The 24,381-nt window shown below is 37.5% G+C and overlaps 4 protein-coding genes across 5 annotated transcripts; 2 read left to right on the forward strand and 2 right to left on the reverse strand.

Moving 5' to 3' along the window:
* Positions 1 to 5,233: 5,233 nt before the first annotated feature.
* Positions 5,234 to 10,913, forward strand: LOC111434209 (probable LRR receptor-like serine/threonine-protein kinase At2g16250). The gene is made up of 4 exons (XM_023071597.1): positions 5,234 to 7,508; positions 8,777 to 8,905; positions 9,006 to 9,028; positions 10,118 to 10,913. Exons 1-4 carry the CDS (start codon positions 5,704 to 5,706, stop codon positions 10,729 to 10,731), a joined length of 2,571 nt encoding a protein of 856 aa, XP_022927365.1. The 5' UTR covers positions 5,234 to 5,703; the 3' UTR covers positions 10,732 to 10,913.
* A 580-nt stretch (positions 10,914 to 11,493) lies between these two features.
* On the reverse strand, positions 11,494 to 14,832 carry LOC111441225 (NADH dehydrogenase [ubiquinone] iron-sulfur protein 8, mitochondrial). The gene is made up of 8 exons (XM_023078208.1): positions 14,675 to 14,832; positions 13,594 to 13,672; positions 13,350 to 13,403; positions 13,143 to 13,234; positions 12,942 to 13,055; positions 12,133 to 12,200; positions 11,957 to 12,068; positions 11,494 to 11,872 (listed from the first exon to the last, which is right to left on the reverse strand). The coding sequence occupies exons 1-8, from the start codon at positions 14,726 to 14,728 to the stop codon at positions 11,777 to 11,779; spliced, it is 669 nt and encodes a 222-aa protein (XP_022933976.1). The 5' UTR covers positions 14,729 to 14,832; the 3' UTR covers positions 11,494 to 11,776.
* Positions 14,833 to 15,313: 481 nt separating this feature from the next.
* LOC111441012 (protein NUCLEAR FUSION DEFECTIVE 6, chloroplastic/mitochondrial-like) lies at positions 15,314 to 16,652 on the forward strand. Its single transcript, XM_023077890.1, has 3 exons — positions 15,314 to 15,518; positions 15,672 to 15,790; positions 16,412 to 16,652. The coding sequence occupies exons 1-3, from the start codon at positions 15,382 to 15,384 to the stop codon at positions 16,429 to 16,431; spliced, it is 276 nt and encodes a 91-aa protein (XP_022933658.1). The 5' UTR covers positions 15,314 to 15,381; the 3' UTR covers positions 16,432 to 16,652.
* A 377-nt stretch (positions 16,653 to 17,029) lies between these two features.
* Positions 17,030 to 19,926, reverse strand: LOC111441011 (BTB/POZ domain-containing protein At3g05675-like). Of its 2 annotated transcripts, XM_023077889.1 has the most exons (3): positions 19,821 to 19,880; positions 18,571 to 19,789; positions 17,030 to 17,563 (listed from the first exon to the last, which is right to left on the reverse strand). In XM_023077889.1, exons 2-3 carry the CDS (start codon positions 19,732 to 19,734, stop codon positions 17,294 to 17,296), a joined length of 1,434 nt encoding a protein of 477 aa, XP_022933657.1. In that variant the 5' UTR covers positions 19,735 to 19,789; positions 19,821 to 19,880; the 3' UTR covers positions 17,030 to 17,293. The 2 variants fall into 2 exon arrangements, with proteins under 2 accessions (XP_022933657.1, XP_022933656.1); XM_023077888.1 differs by having other exon boundaries at positions 18,571 to 19,926.
* Positions 19,927 to 24,381: the final 4,455 nt, after the last annotated feature.

Consider the following 24,381-nt stretch of genomic DNA (forward strand, 5'->3'; position numbering starts at 1 on the left):
TTTTTTTTTTTTTTTTTTTTTGTACATATTCGATAACACATCTTCTAGCCCTTGTGAAATTTTTCTAGTATAAATAATCTTCAATCTACATCTTCTAATAACCGATATTGGATCTGTCAATCTTCTTGATCTTGATCTTTGAACTTACATTTCTAAACAACGTCAAACAGATCAACCTTAAAGCCTACAAAACCTTGAGCGTCCAATATGTTTTTGGACAACATCAATTGGATGTACTTAGAGATTGTTAAGATCGCACAACAACGCACACGCTCAATCTAGATGAACACAAAGAACAGAATAGAGAAAATTGCAAGGAGAACTCTGGCTAAAAGGATTTTTTTTTTTTTATTGATGACTTCAGTTATGTACAACAAGAGAGAGTACAGAGAATAGAAAATACATCTCAAAGCTCTACCGGACTGGATATATATATATATAGTTCAATTTACTATATATAGCTTTACCAGATTTAACCATCTACTATATATAGTTATTTACTATATATAGCTTTACCCAATTTAACCATCTACTATATATAGCTATATACTATATATAGCTTTACCAAATATAGTTTTACCGAATATAACCGTTGACCAAACTATAAATAAGAATCAGGCTCCATAACCTAACAATTCTTCTACATGGAGACTGATCTGGTCAACCAAGAATTTCATTCTCAAACGACCATGAGCATCTTCATGGTCTTCATGGCACCATATCAATTGAGGCTTTGCACAACTTCAATATTCCAACATCAACACATTTTGTCAACATGTTTGAAGGATTCTTTGCACCCGTCTTCTGTGTTTTCTCTTGAAATGATAGACCGAGTTCCTTCGCCAACTGTTTGATACTCTGACTATCTCTGTAAAGAATATCTTCGTGCTACTTCTTGCCCATTCTTCCAGATAGTCAGTCATCCATATCGTCTTCTTTCCAGCTTCAACTATTGCCACGTATTCAGCCTCAGTACAACGCATTTTTGAAGCCTAGACGTCTCATCATCCATGGCTTGCTCCCACTTGGTTGTATCCTCCAACTGTACGGCCTCATCAAAGGGTTGTGCTTCCCTTTCATCAGCAACAGCTAGTGTAATGAAGGTACATGCATATCTGGTACTCTAATAGTACAGGATGATCTTCTCAACACCAGTTAAGGTGTCACTTGCTCCACTGCTGATTCCTCCCCAACAACCTCAGGAGTTTGTTGAGTATCTGCTACAAGATCACTTAGTGATTTTCTCTGCAACTCAACCTCAACTCCCACTTGCTTTGTTGTCTTGGAACCTTGCTCCACATCTGATTCCTCAGCCGTAGTCTCAGGAGTTTTTTGAGTATCTGCTACAACATCACTAGGTGAGTTTCCCTGCAACTCAAGCTCAACTCCCACTTGTTTCGTGGTCATGGAACCTTGCTCCACATCTGGTTCCATTTCCAACCGCACTTTCTTCAATTCTCTGGCGATCCTTGTGAAGCTAACTCGTTTCTGCTTGCTCATAACGTAGTTCTCACAACGACCCACATCAACAGATTTTAGACCTTCTAAAACTCCTTTCGCAGCCAGCCTCTTCATTCCTTTCGCACTCATAGGTTCAAGTCTATTATGCCGTAGACTTGAATTTGAAGCACTCTCAGCAACAGCAGCTATGTTCATACACCCTGCAGTGGTGTATAGGGTTCCAGATTTTGAGCCACATGCTACTACCGTAGCACCCTTCATAATCTTCCACGAACCCTTCATAATCTTCCACGAACCCTTCCCTAACTTTGTTGCATAACCTGTGCTATCCAACTGACCAATAGAGATCAAGTTTCTTTTGAGAGCAGGAATATATCTGACATCCTTTAATGTCCACTGATTTCCTGTCGGAGTTTTTATGCAGACATCTCCTTTTCCTTTAATCTCCAAATCTTTGTTGTCGGCAAGATACACCTTCTCGAAATTTCCAGACTTGAAATTCCGGAACAACTCTTTATTTGGAGACGAATGAAAAGACGCACCTAAATCCAAAATCCAGGATTCAATCGAACTATCCGCGTTGAGGATTAGAGCATCCCCAATGTCTTCTGCTGAATTTATAGAATCATCATCATCTCCAGATTTATGATTCTGCTTCCTCTTTGGTCTTGTACAACCTGTCCGAAAGTGACCTTTTTCTCCACAATTCCAACACGTTACGTTTGGTCTATTTGGAGATTTTTCTCGATTCTTTGATTTTGATCGCCCTTTGTTTGGGCCCTTCGGTTTACCTCTTCCCCTTCGATCAACACTGAGAGCATTGCCTGATGAATCTCCAGTTTCTCGTTTGCGAATACTTTCGCTGAGAACTACATCTCAAATTTCATCAAACTTCAGTTTATCAGATCCTCGGGAACTGCTGATTGCGGCAACAACAGTATCCCATGACTCGAGTAAGGATGACATCAAAATCAACGCTTTAATTTCATCTTCGAAATTAATTTCCACCGAACTCAGTTGACTTATGATCATATTGAATTCATTTATATGATCAGCAACACGTCCATCTTCAGACATCTGTAGATTGAACAATCTACGCATCAAATACACCTTCTTTATAGCCGATGGTTTTTCATACATATTTGACAGCGCCTTCATCAGATCTGACGTTGTCTTCTCCTTGATGATGTTAAACGCCACGTTTCTGGATAGCATCAACTGGATCATCCCTAAGGCTTATCGATCCTTGAGCTTCCACTGTTTCGTGGTCATGGTATCCGGCTTCACCCCCAACAGAGGTTCGTGAAGATCTTTCTGGTACAGATAATCTTCAATCTGCATCTTCCAGAAACCGAAATCGGATCCATCGAACTTCTCAATTCCAATCTTTGAACTTTCCATCTTCACAAATCGTGGTGAATTTTGCCTAGCTCTGATACCAGTTGTTGGGATCGATACCAGTCGTTAGCTCTGATACCAGTTGTTAGGATCGCACAACAACGCACACACTCGATCTAGATGAACACAAAGAACAGGATAGAGAAAATTGCAAGGAAAACTCTGGCTAAAAGAATTTTTTTTTTTTTTTTATTGATGACTTCAGGTATGTACAACCAGAAAGAGCACAGAGAATAGAAAGTACATTTACAAAGCTCTACCGGACGGGATATATATATGGTTTAGTCTACTAAATATAGCTTTACCAGATTTAACCATCTACTATATATAACTATTTACCATATATAGCTTTACCCGATTTAACCATCTACTATATATAGCTATTTATTATATATAGTTTTACCGGATATAGCTTTACCAAATATAGCTTTACCGGATATAACCGTTGACCAAGCTATCAGGCTCCATAACCTAACAGAAATTACCAATCCTAGTTTCCACTGTACCATGGTCATGGAATTTGGTTTCATCCCAGACAAGAGCTTGTGAAAATCTTTCTAATATAGATAATCTTCAATCTGCATCTTATAGGGACTGATAGCGAATCCATCAATCTTCTTAATCCCGATCTTTGAACTTTCTATCTTTATAGATTAAGGTGACTCTTCTAACTCTGATACCATTTTTTAAGATCGGATTACTCATACACTTAATCTACATAAAGAACATGAAAAGAGAAGGAGAAATATACATGGTAATACTAGGATAGAAAACTCTACAACGACTGACGACTAGGGTTTATATATTGATGAGTACAAATAGTTACAAAAACAAATAAGATTATCTTAAAAATTAAATAGAAGAATATATAAGATTTTATTTTAGAAACTATTTCCTCAAATTACTTAATTATTAAGGTTTCTTAACTCTCGAAAATGGTATAATATTGTCCATAAGTCTCATATCAATAAAAGATAGTGTCCCTTGTCTATATACCATGCTTTTCCTCTAATTGAGTTTCTTCTTAAATACTCATATCTATAATGTTGTCTAGAATACCACATATCTTCATCATGACTACACTTTTGAGGCTCCCAACTTCTTTGTTAACATTGGAGAGTTTTACTGACATGACTAAGTTAAGATAAAGGCAGGACTCTAGTACCACTGATATGAACAATGGATTCCTACAATAATATAATGTTGTCTACCTTGAGTATAAGCTTACTTATCTTCAATAATTACGACCCCTTAAATCCAATTGGCTTACACATGTGGCTACTCCACCTTTGTAAAATATGATTTTTTGGAAACTACACTCACAACTCATAAAAACCATGTGGTGTGAATTATTAAATTCTTTCAATTATTGGATAATATATATACATATATATATATATATATATATATGTATATGTATATATATGAAGAAAAAGGTAATTATTTTTTTTATTTGAAAAGTTGGAGTCACTTGGTAATGATTAAGGCACCCTCCCTCAAGATTAAGCCTCATTTCATCATAATTCTCACTTGTTCATTTGTTTGATTTTTTTATTTATTTAAGCTAAATTAATAAAAATTTATATTTATTTAAAAAAAATATTTTTAAATTTTTAAAAGTTTCAATAATATTTTAAATGTAAATCGTTAAAATACTCTAACTTAAAAAAGTGTTTCAAAAATATTATTAAACTTCCAAAATTTTCATTAATAGTGTAACGATATAATAATAGTATTTTTTAAATTATTAAAAATTTGAGAGTCCTAGTTTTTAATATTTAAGTTTATCATTAAAACTTTTAAAAGTTTATACACATTTTTAAAAAATAAAAAATAAAAAAATTATTGATATTTTTATTAATTTAGCTTTCATTTTTAACTGACACATAAATTTTTCATTTCTCAATTTATTTTTCTAAAACACTTAAAAAAACTACAAAAAGAATATATAATTTTTTTTAATCTTCCTCATTTATTTATCACTTGAAATATAAAATATATATATATATATATTTAACTTAACCATCATATAATAAAATTTTAATTTTAATTTTTCAGTCTTACGTCAAATAAATTATATTTCAGTATTAAATAATTTTAAACAAAAAAAAATATAATCTTTAAGACATGATAGATCCATACATAATTAACTAGATTCATCGATGTCTCCATATTGTACTCGTAATTGTTGTACAAGAAAAACAGTTGAGTTAGCTCCATTTGAACAAAAATGCTGACTTTAATGTTCATAATTTAATGCTTTGAGCTCTCAAATGATCACAACCCCTTTTTCCTCATCACCTTCTTCAAATTGACAACTACACAGCAATTTTTTTTAAATAAAGTTGCAATTTTTCTAGACACACGCAAATCTCCCAAAACATATAAACCCCACTTCCAAATCCCCTGTTTTTCCTCCCCTCCGCCGTGAACAGCCGCAGAAGTTGGAGCTTTGTTTTCGGATTCCAGTGCCGGCGTTTCAAAGCCACCAAGTTTCCGGCGAAACCCGCCGTGGACGGTGGCGGATACACCAAGTTTCCGGGTTGGCTGTTGGGAAAGAGGGAGAGAAAGTGATAAACCAGTCTCTTATTTCACTAATTTACATTCCTCTTTCTCTCTATCTCTGTCTAAAATTGTTATATTACTGTCATTTCTCTGTTTTTCTTGGTGGGTTTTGGTTTTTCTTTGATACCCATCTCTTTAAATCAGAGAAATTGAAGAACAAAGTGGATTTTTGGGGAACAGGGGAAGAACATAATGGAATTTTGGGAGTTGAGTTATAGAAAACTGTGAGAGAGGGATGGGAATTTGTAGGATTTCAGTGTTGGATTTTGTTTATGAACAATGGTTTATGATAAGCAACATATGATACACTTTGCATTCTTGTTGTTCTTGATGTTCTTGTTGTTCTTTGAGCCCACATTTCAACAACAAGATTCACCGAGTTCTTCCCGGGCCGAACGAGCTGCGTTACTCGAGCTCAGGTCGTCGTTGGGTTTGAGAACCAAGGAGTGGCCTATAAAGCTTCACCCTTGCATAGGCTGGAAGGGTATCAAGTGTATTAATGGTAGTGTAACTGATATCAATATTGCTGGCTTTAGAAGAACAAGTATTGGTAGGAAGAACCCTCAATTTGCCGTTGAATCCTTGGCTAATTTGACCCTTTTGCAGTCCTTTAATGCTTCTAACTTCATTCTTCCTGGTGTGATTCCTGAGTGGTTTGGACATCATCTCAGCTTGCTGCAAGTGCTTGATCTACGGTCTTGTTCTATATTTGGTTCTATTCCATCGTCACTTGCATCGCTTCGACATCTATCTCGGCTTGATCTTTCTTCTAATTACTTATCCGGGTCGATCCCTCCGGGCGTTGGGAGCCTATTGAAGCTTCGGTATCTAAACCTTTCGAAAAACATGTTGTCTTCTTCAATACCAGCTCAACTTGGAGGGCTTGTTAGCTTACTTGACCTTGACCTGAGTGTCAATTCTTTGTCTGGAACATTGCCTTTGGAGTTAAGAGGATTAACGAGCTTGCGAAGTATGGTACTCCGGAGCAATTCGCTCGATGGTTCGTTGAGTGACGGTTTGTTTCGAACGTTAACACGGTTGCAATCCTTGGATCTGAAAGATAACAACTTTACTGGCTTAATCCCTGATGGGTTGTGGTCAATGTCTGGATTGCAGCTTCTTGATGTGTCTAGGAATAGTTTTACAGGATTGCTACCAAATTATAGCTCGAGTTTTAACATTACTGATGCTGTTCTTAGTGTATCTCAGAATGCATTTTATGGGAGTCTTACAATCATATTGAGAAGATTCAGTGTCATCGATCTGTCGGGAAATTACTTCGAAGGAAACGTTCCTGATTATCTACCTACCCACGTATCTTTCGTGAGTAACTGCCTCCAAAATGTGTCTAGACAGAGGACGTTGGCTGTATGTACGTCATTCTATTCTGCAAGGGGACTCATTTTTGGTACTTTCGGCTTCCTCGAGCCTACCGAACATCCGATAGCAGAAGTATCATCGAAGAAGAGCAACAGGAATGGTGTTATCTTAGGCAGTGTTATTGGTGGGAGTGTTGTTATCTTCCTAATAGTGTTGCTGATATTAATCTTCCTATGGAGGAGGAAGAGAAGAACTACTAATCGAAGACGAGGTGTCGTGGGACCTGTTCTTCCTTCGGAGGCTGTCGAACCGACTCCTCGGTTGTTGATTGATTATCCTACGTTCAAGTATGACGAGTTGGTTCAAGCAAGTAATGGTTTTAGTGATTTGAACCTTGTTAAACATGGTCATTCAGGGGATTTTTTTTATGGTGTATTGCAGAACGGGATTCGTGTCGTTATCAAACGAGTCGATTTGCGTCGAGCTAATGATGGTTACCTGGTGGAATTGGAATTGTTGAGTAAGGTTTCGAATGTAAGATTGGTTCCTTTTATTGGTCAGTGCTTGGAGAATGAAAATGAGAAGTTTTTGGTGTATAAATTTCTCCCAAATGGTGACTTATCAGCTTCGTTGTTCAAGAAAGTTATGAGTGATGAGGAGTGTTTGCAGTCGTTGGATTGGATTACAAGGCTTAAAATTGCATTAGGAGCTGCTGAGGGTCTTTGTTTTCTGCATCATGATTGTACTCCTCCTCTCGTGCATAGGTACTTTGGCTTTCCCTTTCGAGCTTCCCCTCAAAGTTTTTAAAAGGCGTCTGTTAGGGAGAGGTTTCCACACTCTTATAAGAAATGCTTCGTTCCCCTCTTCAACCTGTGGGATCTCACAATCCACCCCCCTTGGGGGCCAGCGTCCTCTCGGGCACATTTTATGGTGTGTCTGGCTCTGATACCATTTGTAACATTCGAAGTCCACCGCTAACAGATATTGTCCTCATTGGGTTTTCCCTTTCGGGGTTCCCCTCAAGGTTTTTAAAACGTGTGTGCTAGAGAGAGGTTTCCACACCCTTATAAGGAATGCTTCGTTCCCCCTCTTCCACCGGTGGGATCTCACAATTCACCCCCCTTGGGGGCCAGCGTCCTCGCTAACACACTTTATGGTGTCTGGCTCTGAAACCATTTGTAACATTCTAAGCCCACTGCTAGCAGATATTGTTCTCATTGGGTTTTCCTTTTCAGGGTTCCCCTCAAGGTTTTTAAAACGTGTGTGCTAGAGAGAGGTTTCCATACCCTTATAAGGAATGCTTCATTTCCTTCTCCAACTAGTGAGATCTCACAATTCACCCCCCTTGGAGGCCCAAAGTCCTCGTTGGCACTCTGCCCAGTGTCTAGCTCTAATATCATTTGTAACAGTCCAAGCCTACCGCTAGCAGATATTGTCTGTTTTGACCTGCTATGTTTCGCCGTTAGCCTCACGGTTTTAAAACACGTCTATTAGGGAAAGGATTCCATACTCTTGGGTGTTCCCCTCTCCAACCGATATGGGATCTCACAGTCCACCCCCCTTAGAGGCCCAACGTCCTCGCTAGCACACTGTTCGGTGTCTGGTTCTGATATCATTTGTAACATCGTAAGCCCACTACTAGCAGATATTGTCTGTTTTGGGCCGTTACGTATTGCCGTAAACCTTTCTCCATAATAGACGCGTTTTAAAACCATGAGGCTGACGACTATACGTAACAGGCCAAAACGGACAATATCTACTAGTTGTGGGCTTGGGTTGTTACAAATGGTATCAGAGCCAAACACCGGGCGGTGTGCCAACGAGAACACTGACCCTCGAGGGGGAAGGATCCCACATGGGTTGGAGAGGGGAACGAAGCATCCCTTATAAGAGTGTGGAAACCTCTCCTTAGTAGACGCGTTTTAAAACTGTAAGACTGACAACGATACATAACGAGTGAAATCGGACAATATCTTCTTAATGTACATCCTAACAATAAAAATATTAACAATGCTTTCTTTTGGTAATGAAGAGATGTTCAAGCGAGTAGCATACTCCTTGATGATAAATTTGAAGTGCGGCTTGGAAGCTTGAGCCATGTCTGTGGCCAACAAGGGGAAGCCCAACCGAGCAGAAGTAGCAAGCTACTGAGATTGCCACAGTAAGTACCCTTTCAACTCATGAATCTGCTTATCATTGTCTGTTTCTCTTTGAGTTCTTTGATTATTTTCTGATAATACTCTTCTCCAAATGATGTGCAGGTCATCTGAGGAGGCCTCTTTAGGTACGTAGAAAACTAGTTCGATTTTCGTGTTTATAATTGTTTTCCCGACACCGGTTTGTGATTCATGTCAATATTGAATCGTTCCCATTTGGAGGAAAATACCCTTGAAAGGAGAATTCAGCTTGAATCGGTTGCAGTCTTGGGTCTAAATACCTATTGTAACAGCCCAAGCCCACCGCTACCAGATATTATTCTTTTGGGCTTTCCCTTTCGAGCTTCCCCTCAAGATCTTTAGAATGCGTCTCGTAGGGAGAGGTTTCTATATCCTTATAAGAAATGATTCATTCTCCTACCGATGTGAGTCTCAAAATTCATCCCCTTAGGAAGTTCAACATACCATATATTGTCATTTTTGGGTTTTCCCTTTCAAGCTTCCCCTCGAGGTTTTTAAAACACCTCTTAGAGAGAGGTTTCCACACCCTTATAAGAAATGTTTTGTTCTTTTCTCCAACCGATATGAGATCTCACAATAGCCCAAAGAGGAGAATACCTGCTAGTTGTGGGCTGGGGCTCTTACTAATGGTATCAGAGCTAAACATCGGGTAGTGTCCCAGAGAGGACATTGGGCCCCAAAGAGGGGTGGATTGTGAGATCCCACCTCGATTGGAGAGGGAAACGAGTGCCAGTGGGACACTGGACCCCGAAAGGGGGTGGATTGTGAGATCCCACATTGGTTGGAGAGAAAAACGAAGCATTCTTTATAAGGGTGTGGAAACCTCTCCCTAGCATACGCTTTTTGAAAACCTTGAGGGGAAGTCCGAAAGGGGAAGCCCAAAGAGGACAATATCTGCTAGCGGTGGGCTTAGGTTGTTACACTTAATTCTTAAACCTAAAGTATAGGGTGAAGTTCGAGCATCAACGACGATAGTTGGACCCATATGGACTGTATTGATCTGCGCGTTTTTACGAAATGGTCGACTGTTGCCTAAACATTGGAGAATTATTGTCATTTGCTTCTCTCTATTTGAGAATTGTGTCATAATATTCAACCTGAAAAGTAACCATTTGAATGTTCTCAATAACGTAATTGAAACAATGTCCTTCCATATTATATGCGTAGCAGAATAATTCATCCCTTTTAACAACCAGGTTTGCAGACAGCAGTTTGTACCTATGATGTTTATTGCTTCGGAAAGGTGTTGCTCGAGCTCGTAACAGGGAAGCTCGGGGTCAGTGCCGTCCCAGATGCCGAAATCAACGAATGGTTAGATCAGACCTTACCCTGCATCAATATAAACAACAAGGAACTCGTGACAAAGATCCTGGATCCGTCATTGATCGTGGACGACGATCTGTTGGAAGAAGCATGGGCTGTGGCTGTTGTTGCCAAGTCCTGTCTCAATCCGAAACCTTCGAGGCGACCCGTGATGAAATACATCCTCAAAGCTTTGGAGAACCCATTGAAGGTAGTAAGGGAAGAGAATTCGAGCTCGAGACAGTTTCGATCAACTTCCATTGGAAGTTCTTGGAATGCTTCTTTGTTCGGTAGCTGGCACCAAAGCCTTTCGGATGTTACAATGCTTCCATCAGCCTCCTTGACTAAAGCAGGCGGAAGTAGTTTCAAACGATCAAGAACGATGGGTTCGCAAGGAAGTGATCGGAATGGTGGCAGCGAACGTTCGTCGTCTCGTCGACGACATTCGAAGGAGATATTCCCAGAACCAGCTGAAGTTCAAGGCATTGAAAGATTGGAGAATAAGTAGGAGGGACACATTGGTGTGGTGTTGATTCTTTGTTAATAACACAGCACACTTCGAGATTGAGCTGGTTTTAGCTTGCATATTTTCTGTAATTGATCATTTGTTTCTTGTAGTTTTTGGAATGCAAGCCAATTCTCTTTTGTTGGAGAAGGAAAGTTCAGTCTATAAACATATCATACTTCTCCTGTCCACTTGCACCTCCCAATTGGGGCTAGTTGTACATACATGATACATATATATCCAATTTTCTTTTGGAAGGAGGGTCGGTTAAGCTGTCTAGCTTGACCTTAACTGGCATTTAGAGACCCTTAATCTATCAATCAATATGTTTATGATCAGTTCCGAAAAATTATGGACATCATCATATAACCAAAATCGAAATTCTGGTCCCTCTTCTAGAATTAGAAAACAAAACATATATGTTGTGGGGATCTTTTGTAAGTGGCTAAACCCTAGACACGGATATCAGACTATATTGCAAGAAACGCATGAAGTCTTGAGCATACATTCGGATCGAGTTGTCACTGACCATAAGACCCAACAAGTCTCCTAGATGAATGCTTAAAGGGTCAAGAACTAAAAGCTTGAGAACTCATGGACCAAGGTCTTGGGTACAAAGAAAGACAGATGAGCCCTTAAATAGTTTTATATATAATATGCTTCATACTAAACCTTCTAAGTATGAGCCTTGGTTAGCATCGAATATCAAGGAATGTAAGGAATGTAGCCTAGTGAACTTTGTTAATCAAATTGACACATTTCTGATGCTTTCTGGAAGAACATTGATGAGATATTGATGACATTGTTCAAATATTACCTACATTACGACTGTTCCATGAGAAACCATTACCATTCCCATTTTTATTGGGAAGAAAAACAAAAGATATCAGAAAAATCTCAGACTTGGGCCGTAGTAAGAAGCAAGAACTATGTTCTCAACTCATGTATACCAAGAACACAAAATAATTTCAACAGCATGCTCAGGTTTATCTTATTATGAATGCCACTAAAGAAAAGTTAAATGCAGAGTGCACCATTGGCAAATGTATCAGCGATAGAGGCTTTCAGATCTAAGGTTCTCTGCAATCTCAGTCTCCCAGCGGTCTCCGTTCTCAAGCAACTTTTCTTTGTCATAGAGAAGCTCCTACAAAATCACAAAAACTATGAGCCTACATTCATCAGCAACGTTGGTAGCTTACCATAACATTCAAAACGTAATAAGATCAACCTCGTGAGTCTCTGTAGCAAACTCGAAGTTGGGACCTTCGACAATGGCGTCAACAGGGCATGCCTCTTGACAGAATCCACAGTAGATGCATTTGGTCATGTCAATGTCATACCTGAAAATTAAGATTAATTAGGAACACGGATAAAAGAATAAAGAGATGTTGTCGAGGTGATCACCTTGTGGTCCTACGACTACCATCTTCTCGTTCCTCGGCTTCAATTGTGATTGCTTGGGCAGGACAAATCTAATAAGAAAATCAAATAGAATAATCGAATAACGAGCATAAGTTCAAAGCCACAACACAAAGTAATGATCAGCTAAGCTTATGCTCAAATGTAGCACATTTTAAAATATCGAATTTATCTCCATAATTGTTTAGGAAATAAAAACCAAAAGTATTCCAACCATGGCCGGCTAACACATTATGTAAACAAGATAAGTGCTTCACTTAAAACCATTTCATTCATAATGCATCCTACACTCACCCTAAAGTAACCATTTTTACAAACTTGAATTCTAACCATCACAGAAATTAATAATAGGCGATCAAGACAAGAAACAACATGGCTAATAAAGACCTTGAGACTATATTACCTAGTAAATCATGAGTTTTATGGATCAAAAGAGCATAAACTAGCGGCTGTATACACTAAACACTTACAATCTTAAAGAACACATTTTCCCATGCATAGAACCAGCAATGTCTGAATATAAATTTTAATTTCCCAAAGGATATAAGGAACCCCTCTCAAATACACTTTTTAGTCAAGAATTAATGGCGTGTCTAGATCACCTTATATACAATCTATCCTCGTAAGACTCAACTTGACTAAAAATGACAATATGTGCTTCAATGCACTAAAAGATGGTAAAACAATGACCAAGCTATAGTGCTACAAACTTCTTTAACATTTCGTTGTAGAAATATATTGTTCAAACCAAAATGATTTAAACTAAAACTTAAAAATATAGATCCAATTCTTACAGCTTCACAAAGCTTGCATGCAATGCATCGTTCTTCTCCAGTTGCATATCGTCGGAGGGCATGCTCACCTCGAAAGCGAGGACTTAGTGGGCCTTTCTCAAATGGGTAATTGATCTGCATGATACATGAACAATAATCAGAAATCAGGATCAACAAGAACTTTAGCTTAGTGCTACAGAAGGTTGTTTGGAAGACACTTACAGTGACTTTTTTCTCAAAAAAGTATTTAAGAGTCAGCATCAGACCCCGTACCATTTCAGTGAGAAATAGAGTGTTTATGCTACGCTCAAAAACTATAAAGAGCCAAGAAATAAATTTTTGTAAGAAACGTCAAACCTAATAGAACGGACAACTGAAAAAGATTTAAAAGGAAACAGTGAAGAAACTATGGAAGAAAACAAAAATTACTAGAATTCCAATCCTTCGACATCTCCTTGGCAAGCTGCTCTCTTTCTTCATCCTCTGCAGAAGTAATGAGATGGAAAAGAATTTGAAGGTAAGAAAAATACCCATAGCACCATTATGGCAGGAAAAAACAAATAAGTTCGCATCCTGTGGATCATATGCACACTGCTTGGTTCAGCAGTGATTAATTATGCCAATATGGATATACGAGTATAATTATTAAGATGATGAGAATCAGAAACAAAACCTCTTTTGGTACTGTACAAGTGTGCACTTGACCGGAGACCATGAAACGGAGAACCTTGCAATGCTTGCCCAGAGATGGCCTAACAACAGTAGATTACACATAATAAATAAAACAAAGGGCACAAAACATTCTTACAACTACAAAAACTGAGGAATATGATTTATATGACATGATTACTATCAAGTTTTCAATCAATATTGTGAATACTTCCATTGACAACTAAAGCTCAGTAAATCATATGTTTCATCAAATATCAAAGTGAAAAATTCACAGCAAAGCAAATAACACTAAAAGACCTTCAAAGGTGAAAATTGAACAGAACCCTCCCATCCCAACATAGAAATAGATAAATAATAAAGCTTAGGGGATAAATAACAGGTAATCTAGTTACAAGCAAAATAAGCCACACAACCCCATAATGCCAATCTCCTTTAGTTTTCCCAACCGCAAATACATTAATATAATTCAAGGAAAGAACATACAAGATATCTTAAACATCACCCCCAAAATTTCGGAAACCATCCACAGATCTTGGCGACCTATCTAGAAAATAGCCTACATTTTTCCAGAAAAGTTCAGGAAATTGCATTGCATAAACAGCCTAACCATCAAAGGTCGGCCAGTAGTTAGTACCTTCAAGTTCCTCTTTCTACACATAATCTCCCTCCAAATGGGACATTAAAATTACAAATCCTTCCTTGTTAGGGGAAAGAAACGACAGACAGTCTCATTTCCGTATCGAAATGTTTGTTCCTATTGAATTAGCAATGAAACACAAACCGTACGGAACAGATAAAATTCCCAATGGCCATAATTGTATGTTCGGCAAGATTGCGCAAAAAAAAAAAAATACAATAAAATACCCCATCCGTTCAACGATTCGAATATCTAAACTAAAACAAACAAATTGCCACCCAGAAAACCACGATTCAATTGCAAACGCCAGAAAGCTCAAAACAAAATAAAAGCACAACGTCGTCCATATTCAGGCAATTAGCTCTTACAAGTCTATCACCGGCAAAAGGGGGGGGAGCGGGCGGAAGATTAGAAAAATTAGGGCAAAGAAGAGAAGATTGCTTACAAACTGACGAGCACGAAGAGCAAGAAGAGATTTGCGAGCTAAGATCGCAGCCATCGCAAACGTTGGCTCTGTCTAAGTAATGTTTTCCACCGCTACTCACAGGGGAGGGATTCCGAAATGTTTCTGCAGAGACTGATCTATGTGATCACCGAGTCCTTGAATCGTTCCGATTTCCCGTCGATAAAACGCCGCTTCTTGGGCTTCGGCCTGGTCATGGGCTTTTATATGGGCTTTATATATGGGCTTTATTCTGGCAGAAATATAAAAATAGCCCAAACTTATGACCAACCTGGCCCATAAAAATAGCAGACGGCTAAGGATAACATATTTAGAAAGTGTAAAATATTTATTTATTACTTTATTTTTTTCTATTTTTTATTTTATAATTTTTCATCAATTATTTGTTGACGTCGATATTTATGAATATTTTTATTGAAATTTCAATAAAATATTTTAAATATTGAGGTTAATTATATTTTGGAAAATGTATATAATAAACTGAATAATTAAAATAATTAAAAACATGATAATTTCATAATAAAATAGATTATTTAACTCCAAACACAAAATAATTACGCCCGCTAAAAACTTTATAGTTTAACATATATATATATATATAAGCAGAAAAAATTTTCCCGTAATAAAGTCAGTTCCCAAGACGGTGTGTAGAGAAAAACCTGCGTTCCGCCTACTCCAGAAGACCAGAAATGGCTTCCGTTTGCCGATCAGTTCTCACGGCGACGGGTGCAAGGTTCGTGACCGGACGGACCAGAACACTCGTTCGCAAAACCTTAAATCCAATGCCTGGTTCTTCTTCCTCTAGGGGCCTCACTTCCGTTTCCAGGTACTTTTACTTCAAATTTTGCAATTTCATTCAGTCGTTTACGTGCTGGAATTTCTTTGCGATCTGTTAATTTACTGTATTTGAACTTTTTCGGATCTTGAAAATACTTGATTTGCTTCCATTTTTCATCGGTCGTACTCTATTTTACTCCAGGATTGTTTCGTCTTTGGCTACTGTGGAGTCTCTGATGCCACTCCATAGCGCCGTCGCCTCAGCTCGGTTGAAGTCCAAAATTGCCGTCGACTCGCATTGCTGGAGCTGGCTTTCTGAAGGTTTTTTATTCGCCGTTTCTCTATATAAACTGTTCTTATGGTTATGTGCATATCCTTCGGCGATACGGAGAGGATTTTTGTTCGTATGATTTCGGATCTTGTTTTGTTAACTCTCTGTTATGTTCTCGTTGTCCTGCAACACTTCTATCAGGAAATTTTGCACTATTGTTGCTCTTTCCCAATTTTATCTCTTGAAGGAAGTGGAAGAAGTTCTGCAATGGCCTTCTTATCTGTACAGAATATGCAATGTGCTTTGAATTTTGATTGCCTTGAACTCTCAACCCTAGTCTGAGAACGATTTTGTTCTTATCTTTTTGTTTATGAAAAGTAAGATGGTTCGTGTTTACTAATAACTTCTTTGTTTAGTTTCTTATTAGAAGAATTCTTTTGAGTTTTGAGATGTTCGCCCAATTTCAAAAACCAAAATCATATGTCCAGAAAGAGTCCATATAAGCTTATGCATAAAACATGGAGAACTAAATGCAAAATTGACTCTGTTATGAAATACACTAAGATAAATGATAATCCATAACTTTCATCTTGAATGGTCATCCATACTCATAAATATCTTGTATAGCATGATTTCATATCCTAACTTCATCATTATACCTTATCTTATAGGATTTGCAACACCTTTGTGACATAAAGACCGGGAAGACAAATTTGAATCGACAATACAGTTCAATGACTGGTAGCTGAGAGGACACCTTGTAAGACTTGCGAGGTTTTTCATCTTTCCTATTAATCTTTGTAAGATACCTTTAAAACAAGGAAGAACTGTCTAGACAACTGCTTTTAAGTTTTGATCATTGTTAATGCAACGCGGCCACCTTTTCTGGATATGCTGAGAGATTGAATTGTTATAGGGCATCTCTTTATTGCTATGGATTTTGTTCAATAACATGCATGCAACTATGCGGCCTTGAATTGAAATTTCAGTGTGTTGTTGCCACCGATTACATTACCATTTTTCAGATAGGTTAGATTATAATAGGATACCTAACAAGCCTCCCATAAGTCAAACCAATATTAACCTCTTGAGGGGTTCTCTTTATGACATTGTCCAAAGAGTAAGGTTAAACTAGAACTCCCGCCCGCCCGCCCGCCCGCCCAAGTTTACACTGCCTACAGCCCTTCTATCATTCAACTTACATTTTACTTGAATTAACATTTCTCCAACAACTCTGGTCTGAAATTATTGCCCAAAAACTCAAAAGAAAACAAAACAAACAAAGAGAAGGAAAAAGATGAGTTGCCAATAGATTTAGATAACTATAAGCTTCTTAACCTAATTTACATCACAACTGCAGCCAAAAAAACAAAAGAAACATCGTGCTTATGAGAAAAGGTACACCAAGAGCATCCAAGGAGACCATTTCAGTTGCAGAGGGAAACCTTTCTGGGTTTATATACAAAGTTTAAGTTTCCACTTCCTATATGCACAAAATACTAAAGAGATGGGAAATCACGACTCACAGTACAAAGTCGCCGTTTCCTTTCTTATCAAAGTTTCTCTGGCTGTGGTGGATGCATTGCGCGTCGAAACCACGTGTTAAATGCTTTGAATAGGTGAGGGCAATCATCAACATTTCTAGTGAAGCTAAGACACTGCTGCAACAACTCCTGTGCATCAGACAAAGGAAGCGTGGAAATGATTCTTAGGAATGTTTCCTCCAGCTCCATACACAGATTCTTGTTGCCGGAAAGCAAGGGGGAGTGGTCTTTGCTGACAAGCAGAACTGGAAGCCAATGCTTGACCAGCTTCTTTCTAACCTGAAATGTTAGAACCCCAAGTGAAAACTAAGTATAAAGTAAGCAGTTTTCTAATCAATCCACACGCCCAAACAGCTACATTAAGAATTTCGTTTCTCATTACAAAAGCAAGCAAGAAAGAAAAAGGGGCTTCGTCTTTTCATCAAAAATGCCTTTGGACTAACTCATTACTCTCGTACCTTCCCAATGTAAACAAGCAAGAAATCTCAAGCAAACCATGATCCCCCATTAGAAAATTAGACCAAATTTGCTAACTATGTTATTAATAACTTGTAAGATCCCATGTTGGAGAGGAAAATGAAAATGAAGCATAAGAGTGTGTGAAAACCTTTCCTAGATAGGCATTTTAAAAACCTTAGGGAAAGCTCAAAAGAGAAGGGAAAGCCCAAAGAGGGGAGGCTCGTAAGGGAAAGCCCAAAGAGGGGAGGCTCGTAAGGAAAAGCCTAAAGAGGGGTGGCTCGTAAGGAAAAGCCCAAAGAGGACAATATCGGCTAGTTGTAAACTTGGGGCATTACTAACGGTATCAAACCCGAACACCAGGTGATGTGCCAGCGAAGAGGCGGAGCCCCCAAGGGAGGTGGACACGAGGTGCCAGCGGAGAGGCAGAGCCCCCAAGGGAGGTGGACACAAGGTGCCAGCGAAGAGGCGGAGCCCCGAAGGGAGGTGGACAACGAGGAAGTGTGGATTGGGGGTCCCACATCAATTGGAGAACAAAATGAAGACGCTGGCTCCAAAGGAAAGTGGACGGTAAGATCCCACCCCAAAGGAAAGTGGATTGTAAGATCGCACGTTGGGTGGGAGGAGAACATGAAAACCTGTCGCTTGCAGAAGGGTTTAAAAACCTTGCTAAAAACCTTGAGGGGAAGTTCAAAAAGTAAATTCAAAAAGTAAAGCTATAATCAGATTAACACCAAAAGAGACCTTTGCCATCTTTCAAAAAATCAAACGGACAGCACATTACCATAAACTGATGAGAAGTTGGAAAGATTGTGCAAGATGGTTGATACCTGTTTAGTGGCCAAAATGGTACCAGCAGCAACCGCATTGGCAAGCTTCGAGGTACACCGCAGAAGAACTGAAGGAAACCCCGGCACAATGCCCCGCCACGCATCGTCCCGAAACGCTCTCTGTAAATCTGCAGTAAAAGAAGCCTGTTCACTCCATTCAACCACAGCAACATCCGCCACCCTCAATTCAATCATCCTCTCAACCAGCCACGACAAATGCTTAGCATTAGTCATGGCAGTATGCAAATTCAGCCTCTGAATGGCCTCCGTCTCGTTATGATCTCCTCTAAAATTCGGGCTCGAATATTCCTCCAATGATTCCTTCACAACCTTCAAGCTCGTCTCGAATGCCCGCTTCAGCACTCTCTTCGCCGACTCCTTCGATGAAAAATCCTTCAAAAGCTTCGCCACAAATGCCTTCACGAAAGCCATATTGGGATAATTATGAATGGCTGCTAAGATCAGTCCTTGCAACATTTCCTCGCAAGAATCATTCCGGCCAGGCGAAACCCTAGAAAGAAGCTCTCTCGATTCCTCCTCCTGCAGAAATGGTATCAAATTCATCACTCTCTTCTCCTCCTCGTCGGTCCACGGCACGGCCTCGAGGAATCGAACGCAGGACTTCACGCAATCCTCGAAAAGAAATTTAAGCGCGACGGGGAGGAGATCCAACGCCGTCTTCGCGCTATCTATAGCCTCCGTCATATCATCGACATAAAGAAGCTCAAGAACAGCCAAATGGTTATCCATGGAGCCATGCGCCGCCGGGACACCAAAACCTAATCTCAAAGGACTGGAATCATCATCCTTCTGTGGCTGCCATCGATCGGATAACAGAGCAGAAAAGTACTTCGATCGGCGAAGAACATGCGAATGGAGATAAATCTGGATGTCGGAAGACGCAAGGAACTCGGAATCAGACGAATCGAAAGGAGTAACCTCTAAATACAGACGGAGGAGAATATCGGCAGTGGAGGCGTCGTTGAAGGCGTCGATGGAGGAAAACGATGAATTACGGTAGAGATTAAGGGGCTTTTTAGAGACTTCTGTGGAGGATTTATCTGGTAAGGAGGAGCAGTCGATGGTAGGGATGACGGAGGAGTGGCGGCTGGTGCAGGCGGAGTGTTGAACCCGCTGCCTCTTCTTCGAAGGTCCGGCGGTCATTTCCTTGCGAATCGGTGGTGGAATTTACAGTTCCCTCACGAAAGAATGGATAGGCCTTGCAATTCGCTGATGAAATTTACAGTTTCCTTACGGAATCAACGCTGGAAAATCAATTGGAAAGAAGATGAAGAATGGAGATTGTTCTAGATATGGAACCTCCCATTGAAAGGGAAATGGATAATTGGATGATTTTGGGGAGTTATATAATTAGCTTCCGTTGTTTTTTTTTTTTTTTAATGGTCGAGATCTTTTACGCTGTTACTTGAATATGAACTTTCCTCGGTCTAAAAGAAAATTAAGATCTCTTTCAAATTTCGAATAAAAGGGAGGGAGGGATCCCTTCGAGATCTCCAATCTCCATCACCTTTCTATCAATCGTCCTTTTGATATAATCGTTCATCTTTTCGTTGTTCAACTCAGCAAGACTTCTTAAACAATTAACCACCATGTTCTTGAAAATATCGAACCTCTAAGTTGGAATAACATTTTATCAATCATCGACCACATCCCTATAACCTTTAAACTTGATCCAATTATTCTCGAGAATTTTTCATTCCTTCCAACGTTTCAATAAAGTATTTTCATTGCATGTGGTCGGGCTGAGTCGAAGCATCCTACTCAAGGTTTTTCCATACTCAAAATTTTCACACTTACTTAGCTCGTTTTTTTATAGAGTTTTCTGTATTTGATTCTCCTAAGCCAAATTCTTGGGGATGCTTTAATTTTTTTTGTTGTGCGGGCCGAAATGGTCATTGGGCTATTGTCGTATTGGTCGCTCCAGTGGCTATAATCTCCAAATCCATGAGACGACCAAAACATTTGCTAAATTAATAAAAATACGTCTAAACTTTGTATTTATATAAATAAATATTCTTAAATTTTTAAAAGTTTCAATAATACACTTAAATTTAAATTAAGAAATTAAAAATTGCTCTAGAAAAAATTCATATTTTTTTAATAAAATAAGTTAAAATAAATAAATTTTTAAAATAACATTAACACTTTTTTATCTTTTATAAAAAAAAAATTAAAAAAACGTTTCGTTGTATGAACCAAATTATCTATTTGCTCTCAAATTTTCTACCATAGCTTTCCTCATTTTTTTAGAAATTTTTTAAATTCTTAATTAAATTCTAAAAATAATATATTAAAAATTTTAAAATTTACTAGACACTTTTTAAAAGATAGGAGACGAAATAAAATGTAAATAATAAATATTTAAGAACTAAATCGGTAGTTTAACCTTTAATCTTTTTAACCCTCTAATTTAATATAGATTCTTTTATATATTGCACTCCTATGTAGTGCCACAGCATGTTGTGTCAGTACCGACATCAATACCAGCCAACACGACCCTTGTCCCCTAACTATGGTGTTTCATATAACCATCTTCGCGCCAATCATCACCAAGACTCCAAAGAATTTTGATCAAGTTCTCTTTCACTTTCTAAGTAGCCTTGTACCGAGTTATGGATGCATTACATCCTAGCACCTGAATTTTGACCTAATCAACCTTATTAACCTAGGCCTTTGTAAGACTGCAACGAACGAGTCATGCAAATTCTTCTACGGTCCTTGTAGCTTCCATCGAGATTTAGGGACACTATCCTTTTAGGCACTCTTTCTCGTGACAATCCTAAGCCTGAAATTCCCTTTGTCTTTGCGTCGATTAGTGGCATCATTTGTTCATGGTGTTATGATCCTTCACTTGTTCAACGAGCTTCGGTTATGTTTTTCTTTGTTCTCTTGACATCAACCATCTTCATGGGTTTTTTGAAAATCAACCCACAACATCTATTTAAAATTCGTGGACGCATAAATCATAAGGTTGCTACTTCATGTTCTTCCTCACTTACTTGGACGTGACAAGGCATTCTTGAGTTGAGATAGAAGGAACTCGACCGCCATATATCTAGAAAAAGTCTTACATAGCCTATAGTGTTCTTATACCAATATACAATCTCTCACTTCTCGATCGACTTGAGCCACAGATTGATACATACATGCTCCTGTATAGCAGCATAGCTCCAATATGCATTTGCCATCAACCTCCTCGTTTATGCTCAATTTAAAAATATCGTTAATAAGTAAACTATTTACCGATTCTAACTTAATCTTAATTTTGTAGCTAAATACTACACATCGTTCAAAGGCTATCTCTAGACAACCATCAATTTTCTAGCTTTATCAAGCTTCTAAAAGGTTGCTAAACTCGCTATGATATGGAATCAACCCATGGAACGGATTACCTTGATGATCGTAATCAAGAGTAAAGAAAACTCGTGATTCGAATCACTCCACAAGAGATTTGATCAATACCACTTGAATGATTTAGCATGCACCTTCTAAACGCAAGAATTTAAAAAGAAAAATATTAGCTCTCAACAAAGCTTAAAAATAGAAATTCTCAGCCAAGCTTAGATTGGGTAGCAAATGAGAAATATCGTACCGTTGCTCCGTTACATTATAACCTTAACTCTTATATTAGAAACTAGCTTATAATTAAATAGTGCTGAAATGTGCTTATTAGTCCTCCTTGTACTAGTTCCATAAATTCAGCTGAGTTCAACTTTGCTCAACATATAAGGGAGGTCTCCAACGTCTTCTAGAATTTTCTTTGATGAGTTCACTGTAGCTTGAATATAAGTGTACAAGGCTTGTTGTAGCTTCTTGGCTCTCGTCCTTGTAATTAGACCTTGAGGTATGAAAATTCCTTGGTCGTCGTTCATATCACTCTATCTCTCGGATATTTTGAGATGAAGTGAGATAGGGTCGATGATATTTCAAAATTACAAAAAAAAAATAAAAAATAAAAAATAAATTGGCGCATTTTGAAAAAGAATTCGAAAAATAGCATTAAACATACGATGTATTGTTGGGTGTGAACTCCCAAATTGCTCGTGATTTTCATTAAATTTACGCGTTCTACCCTTCCCTTTCTCCCACTCCAAATTCTATGGATATTAAATATACTAAATTTATTGTATTTTAAAAATACCTTTTTTATACCAATTTTAAATATGATTGATTTTGGTTTATATATTACCAAATTAGCGTATTTTTAAAATGTGTCTAGTTATCGAGATGTGCCCACGTACGTAGTTCGAAAGCAAATTTCAAATGAAGTTGGACAACATACGAAATCTATCCAGTTATTACAATTGAACTCTTGTGGGTAGCGGGATAGCGACTGTGCGACACTTATTCTAATTTGACGAACAAGTCAGTCATACAGAAGTCGGAACATTGCAGACAATCTTGACATATGATCGAGTTTTGGGTCACGTTTCAAAAAAAATATTTCAAAAAACGTGAGCGATCAAATGCGTTGAAAATAATTTAAAAGAAATCACATCCCCTCAAGCGCTATCAAATATGAACATGATTTTGGTAACGAATCATACACTCCCGTAGTTGACACAACAAGAATAGTAAATGTCTATTTAAGCACAGCTTACCCAGGATGGAATGCCCTTATTAGTTTTGATGGGGTTTGAAATGGGCATGCCGCAATAGACATCACGTTTTAATTAATAGAACATTTAACTAATATTATATTTTTTAAATCAAAAAATAAATATCATTATTATTCTTTTAAATAATGTATATATATTTGTATTTTTTTATTATTTATTCTATTTTTACATCTAAATTTAAATTACAGGCTTGAAAAGGAGTAAATAAATATTTTATTTTTACGAAAAATAAAAAATTTAAATAAATAATTTGAACAACCTGCATCCAAAAAATTTACGGTTGGGTTGGGTTGAAAATTTTGCGATCTAAAGTTAGGTCAAAACAAATGTTCTAGCCCGATCCAACCGGATCCACGAATACTTCTACTGACTATATTAGCTTGATTTTCACATTAAAGTGAACATAACATTTGATCAATCATCTTACGATAATTATGGCTTCTATTTGTTTGGTTATATGTTGTTAATGATTTATATTGTTATCAAATATTAACGATCTATAATTAAAAAATAATTAGTTAAATAAGTAAAGAGGATAAATATAAGCTTAATAATATTAAATGATTCGAGTTTAATATAAAGTATATAATATATGAATGAAAACCTAACGATAGTAATCTCGTTACAATAATCTTTACTAATGATGGATATATTGTAACCATCATTATCATTTTAATAAGAAGTTGGAGATAGGAAACAAACTTTAATTATTTATTTTTTCGTCTAAAAAAATATTTCTAACTATAAAATATTTTAATAATAGTCGTCAACTAAAAAAACTAAAACTAAAAAAACCACCATTAATTTTGGATAAAAAATATATTTAAATATTTTTAAAAAAATTTAAAATTGGGTTTACGTTCGTATCACTGTGAGGATTACTCTAATATTAAAAAGTTTAGAGATAACTTATGAGACGATGTTTGTCAGATACTTGAAAAAATTTAAACTTTTTTTATAAAAGGAAGAGCGTTAATGGTACTCTTAAAAAAAACATATTTGAAAATAAAATAAACGTTAATAAAAATTTAATAAAATAACCCGAATCCAAATCCAAATTAATTTTTTTACGAATTAATTTATTTATGGTTAAATTAAAATTTAAATCGAATAAAGTTAAAAATGTAAATAAAAATTTCTAGATGAGTAATTAATTAATTAAAAAATTGTT

The sequence above is a fragment of the Cucurbita moschata genome, unplaced genomic scaffold (genome assembly GCF_002738365.1).
Source record: "Cucurbita moschata cultivar Rifu unplaced genomic scaffold, Cmos_1.0 Cmo_Scf00003, whole genome shotgun sequence".
In the NCBI taxonomy this organism is placed as follows: domain Eukaryota; kingdom Viridiplantae; phylum Streptophyta; class Magnoliopsida; order Cucurbitales; family Cucurbitaceae; genus Cucurbita; species Cucurbita moschata.

Coding starts and splice junctions, on each gene's coding strand:
- LOC111441011 (XM_023077888.1), bottom strand. CDS start 19,734: ATGACCGCCGGACCTTCGAAGAAGAGGCAGCGGGTTCAACACTCCGCC. Junction 17,564..18,570: donor CCATTTTGGCCACTAAACAG/GTATCAACCATC, acceptor CTAACATTTCAG/GTTAGAAAGAAGCTGGTCAA.
- LOC111441225 (XM_023078208.1), bottom strand. CDS start 14,728: ATGGCTGCGATCTTAGCTCGCAAATCTCTTCTTGCTCTTCGTGCTCGT. Junction 13,404..13,593: donor CTTGTACAGTACCAAAAGAG/GTTTTGTTTCTG, acceptor TTACTTCTGCAG/AGGATGAAGAAAGAGAGCAG. Junction 13,056..13,142: donor TTTTTGAGAAAAAAGTCACT/GTAAGTGTCTTC, acceptor TGTATCATGCAG/ATCAATTACCCATTTGAGAA.
- LOC111434209 (XM_023071597.1), top strand. CDS start 5,704: ATGGTTTATGATAAGCAACATATGATACACTTTGCATTCTTGTTGTTC. Junction 7,509..8,776: donor ACTCCTCCTCTCGTGCATAG/GTACTTTGGCTT, acceptor TTGGTAATGAAG/AGATGTTCAAGCGAGTAGCA. Junction 8,906..9,005: donor AAGCTACTGAGATTGCCACA/GTAAGTACCCTT, acceptor AATGATGTGCAG/GTCATCTGAGGAGGCCTCTT.
- LOC111441012 (XM_023077890.1), top strand. CDS start 15,382: ATGGCTTCCGTTTGCCGATCAGTTCTCACGGCGACGGGTGCAAGGTTC. Junction 15,519..15,671: donor GGCCTCACTTCCGTTTCCAG/GTACTTTTACTT, acceptor ATTTTACTCCAG/GATTGTTTCGTCTTTGGCTA. Junction 15,791..16,411: donor CTGGAGCTGGCTTTCTGAAG/GTTTTTTATTCG, acceptor CTTATCTTATAG/GATTTGCAACACCTTTGTGA.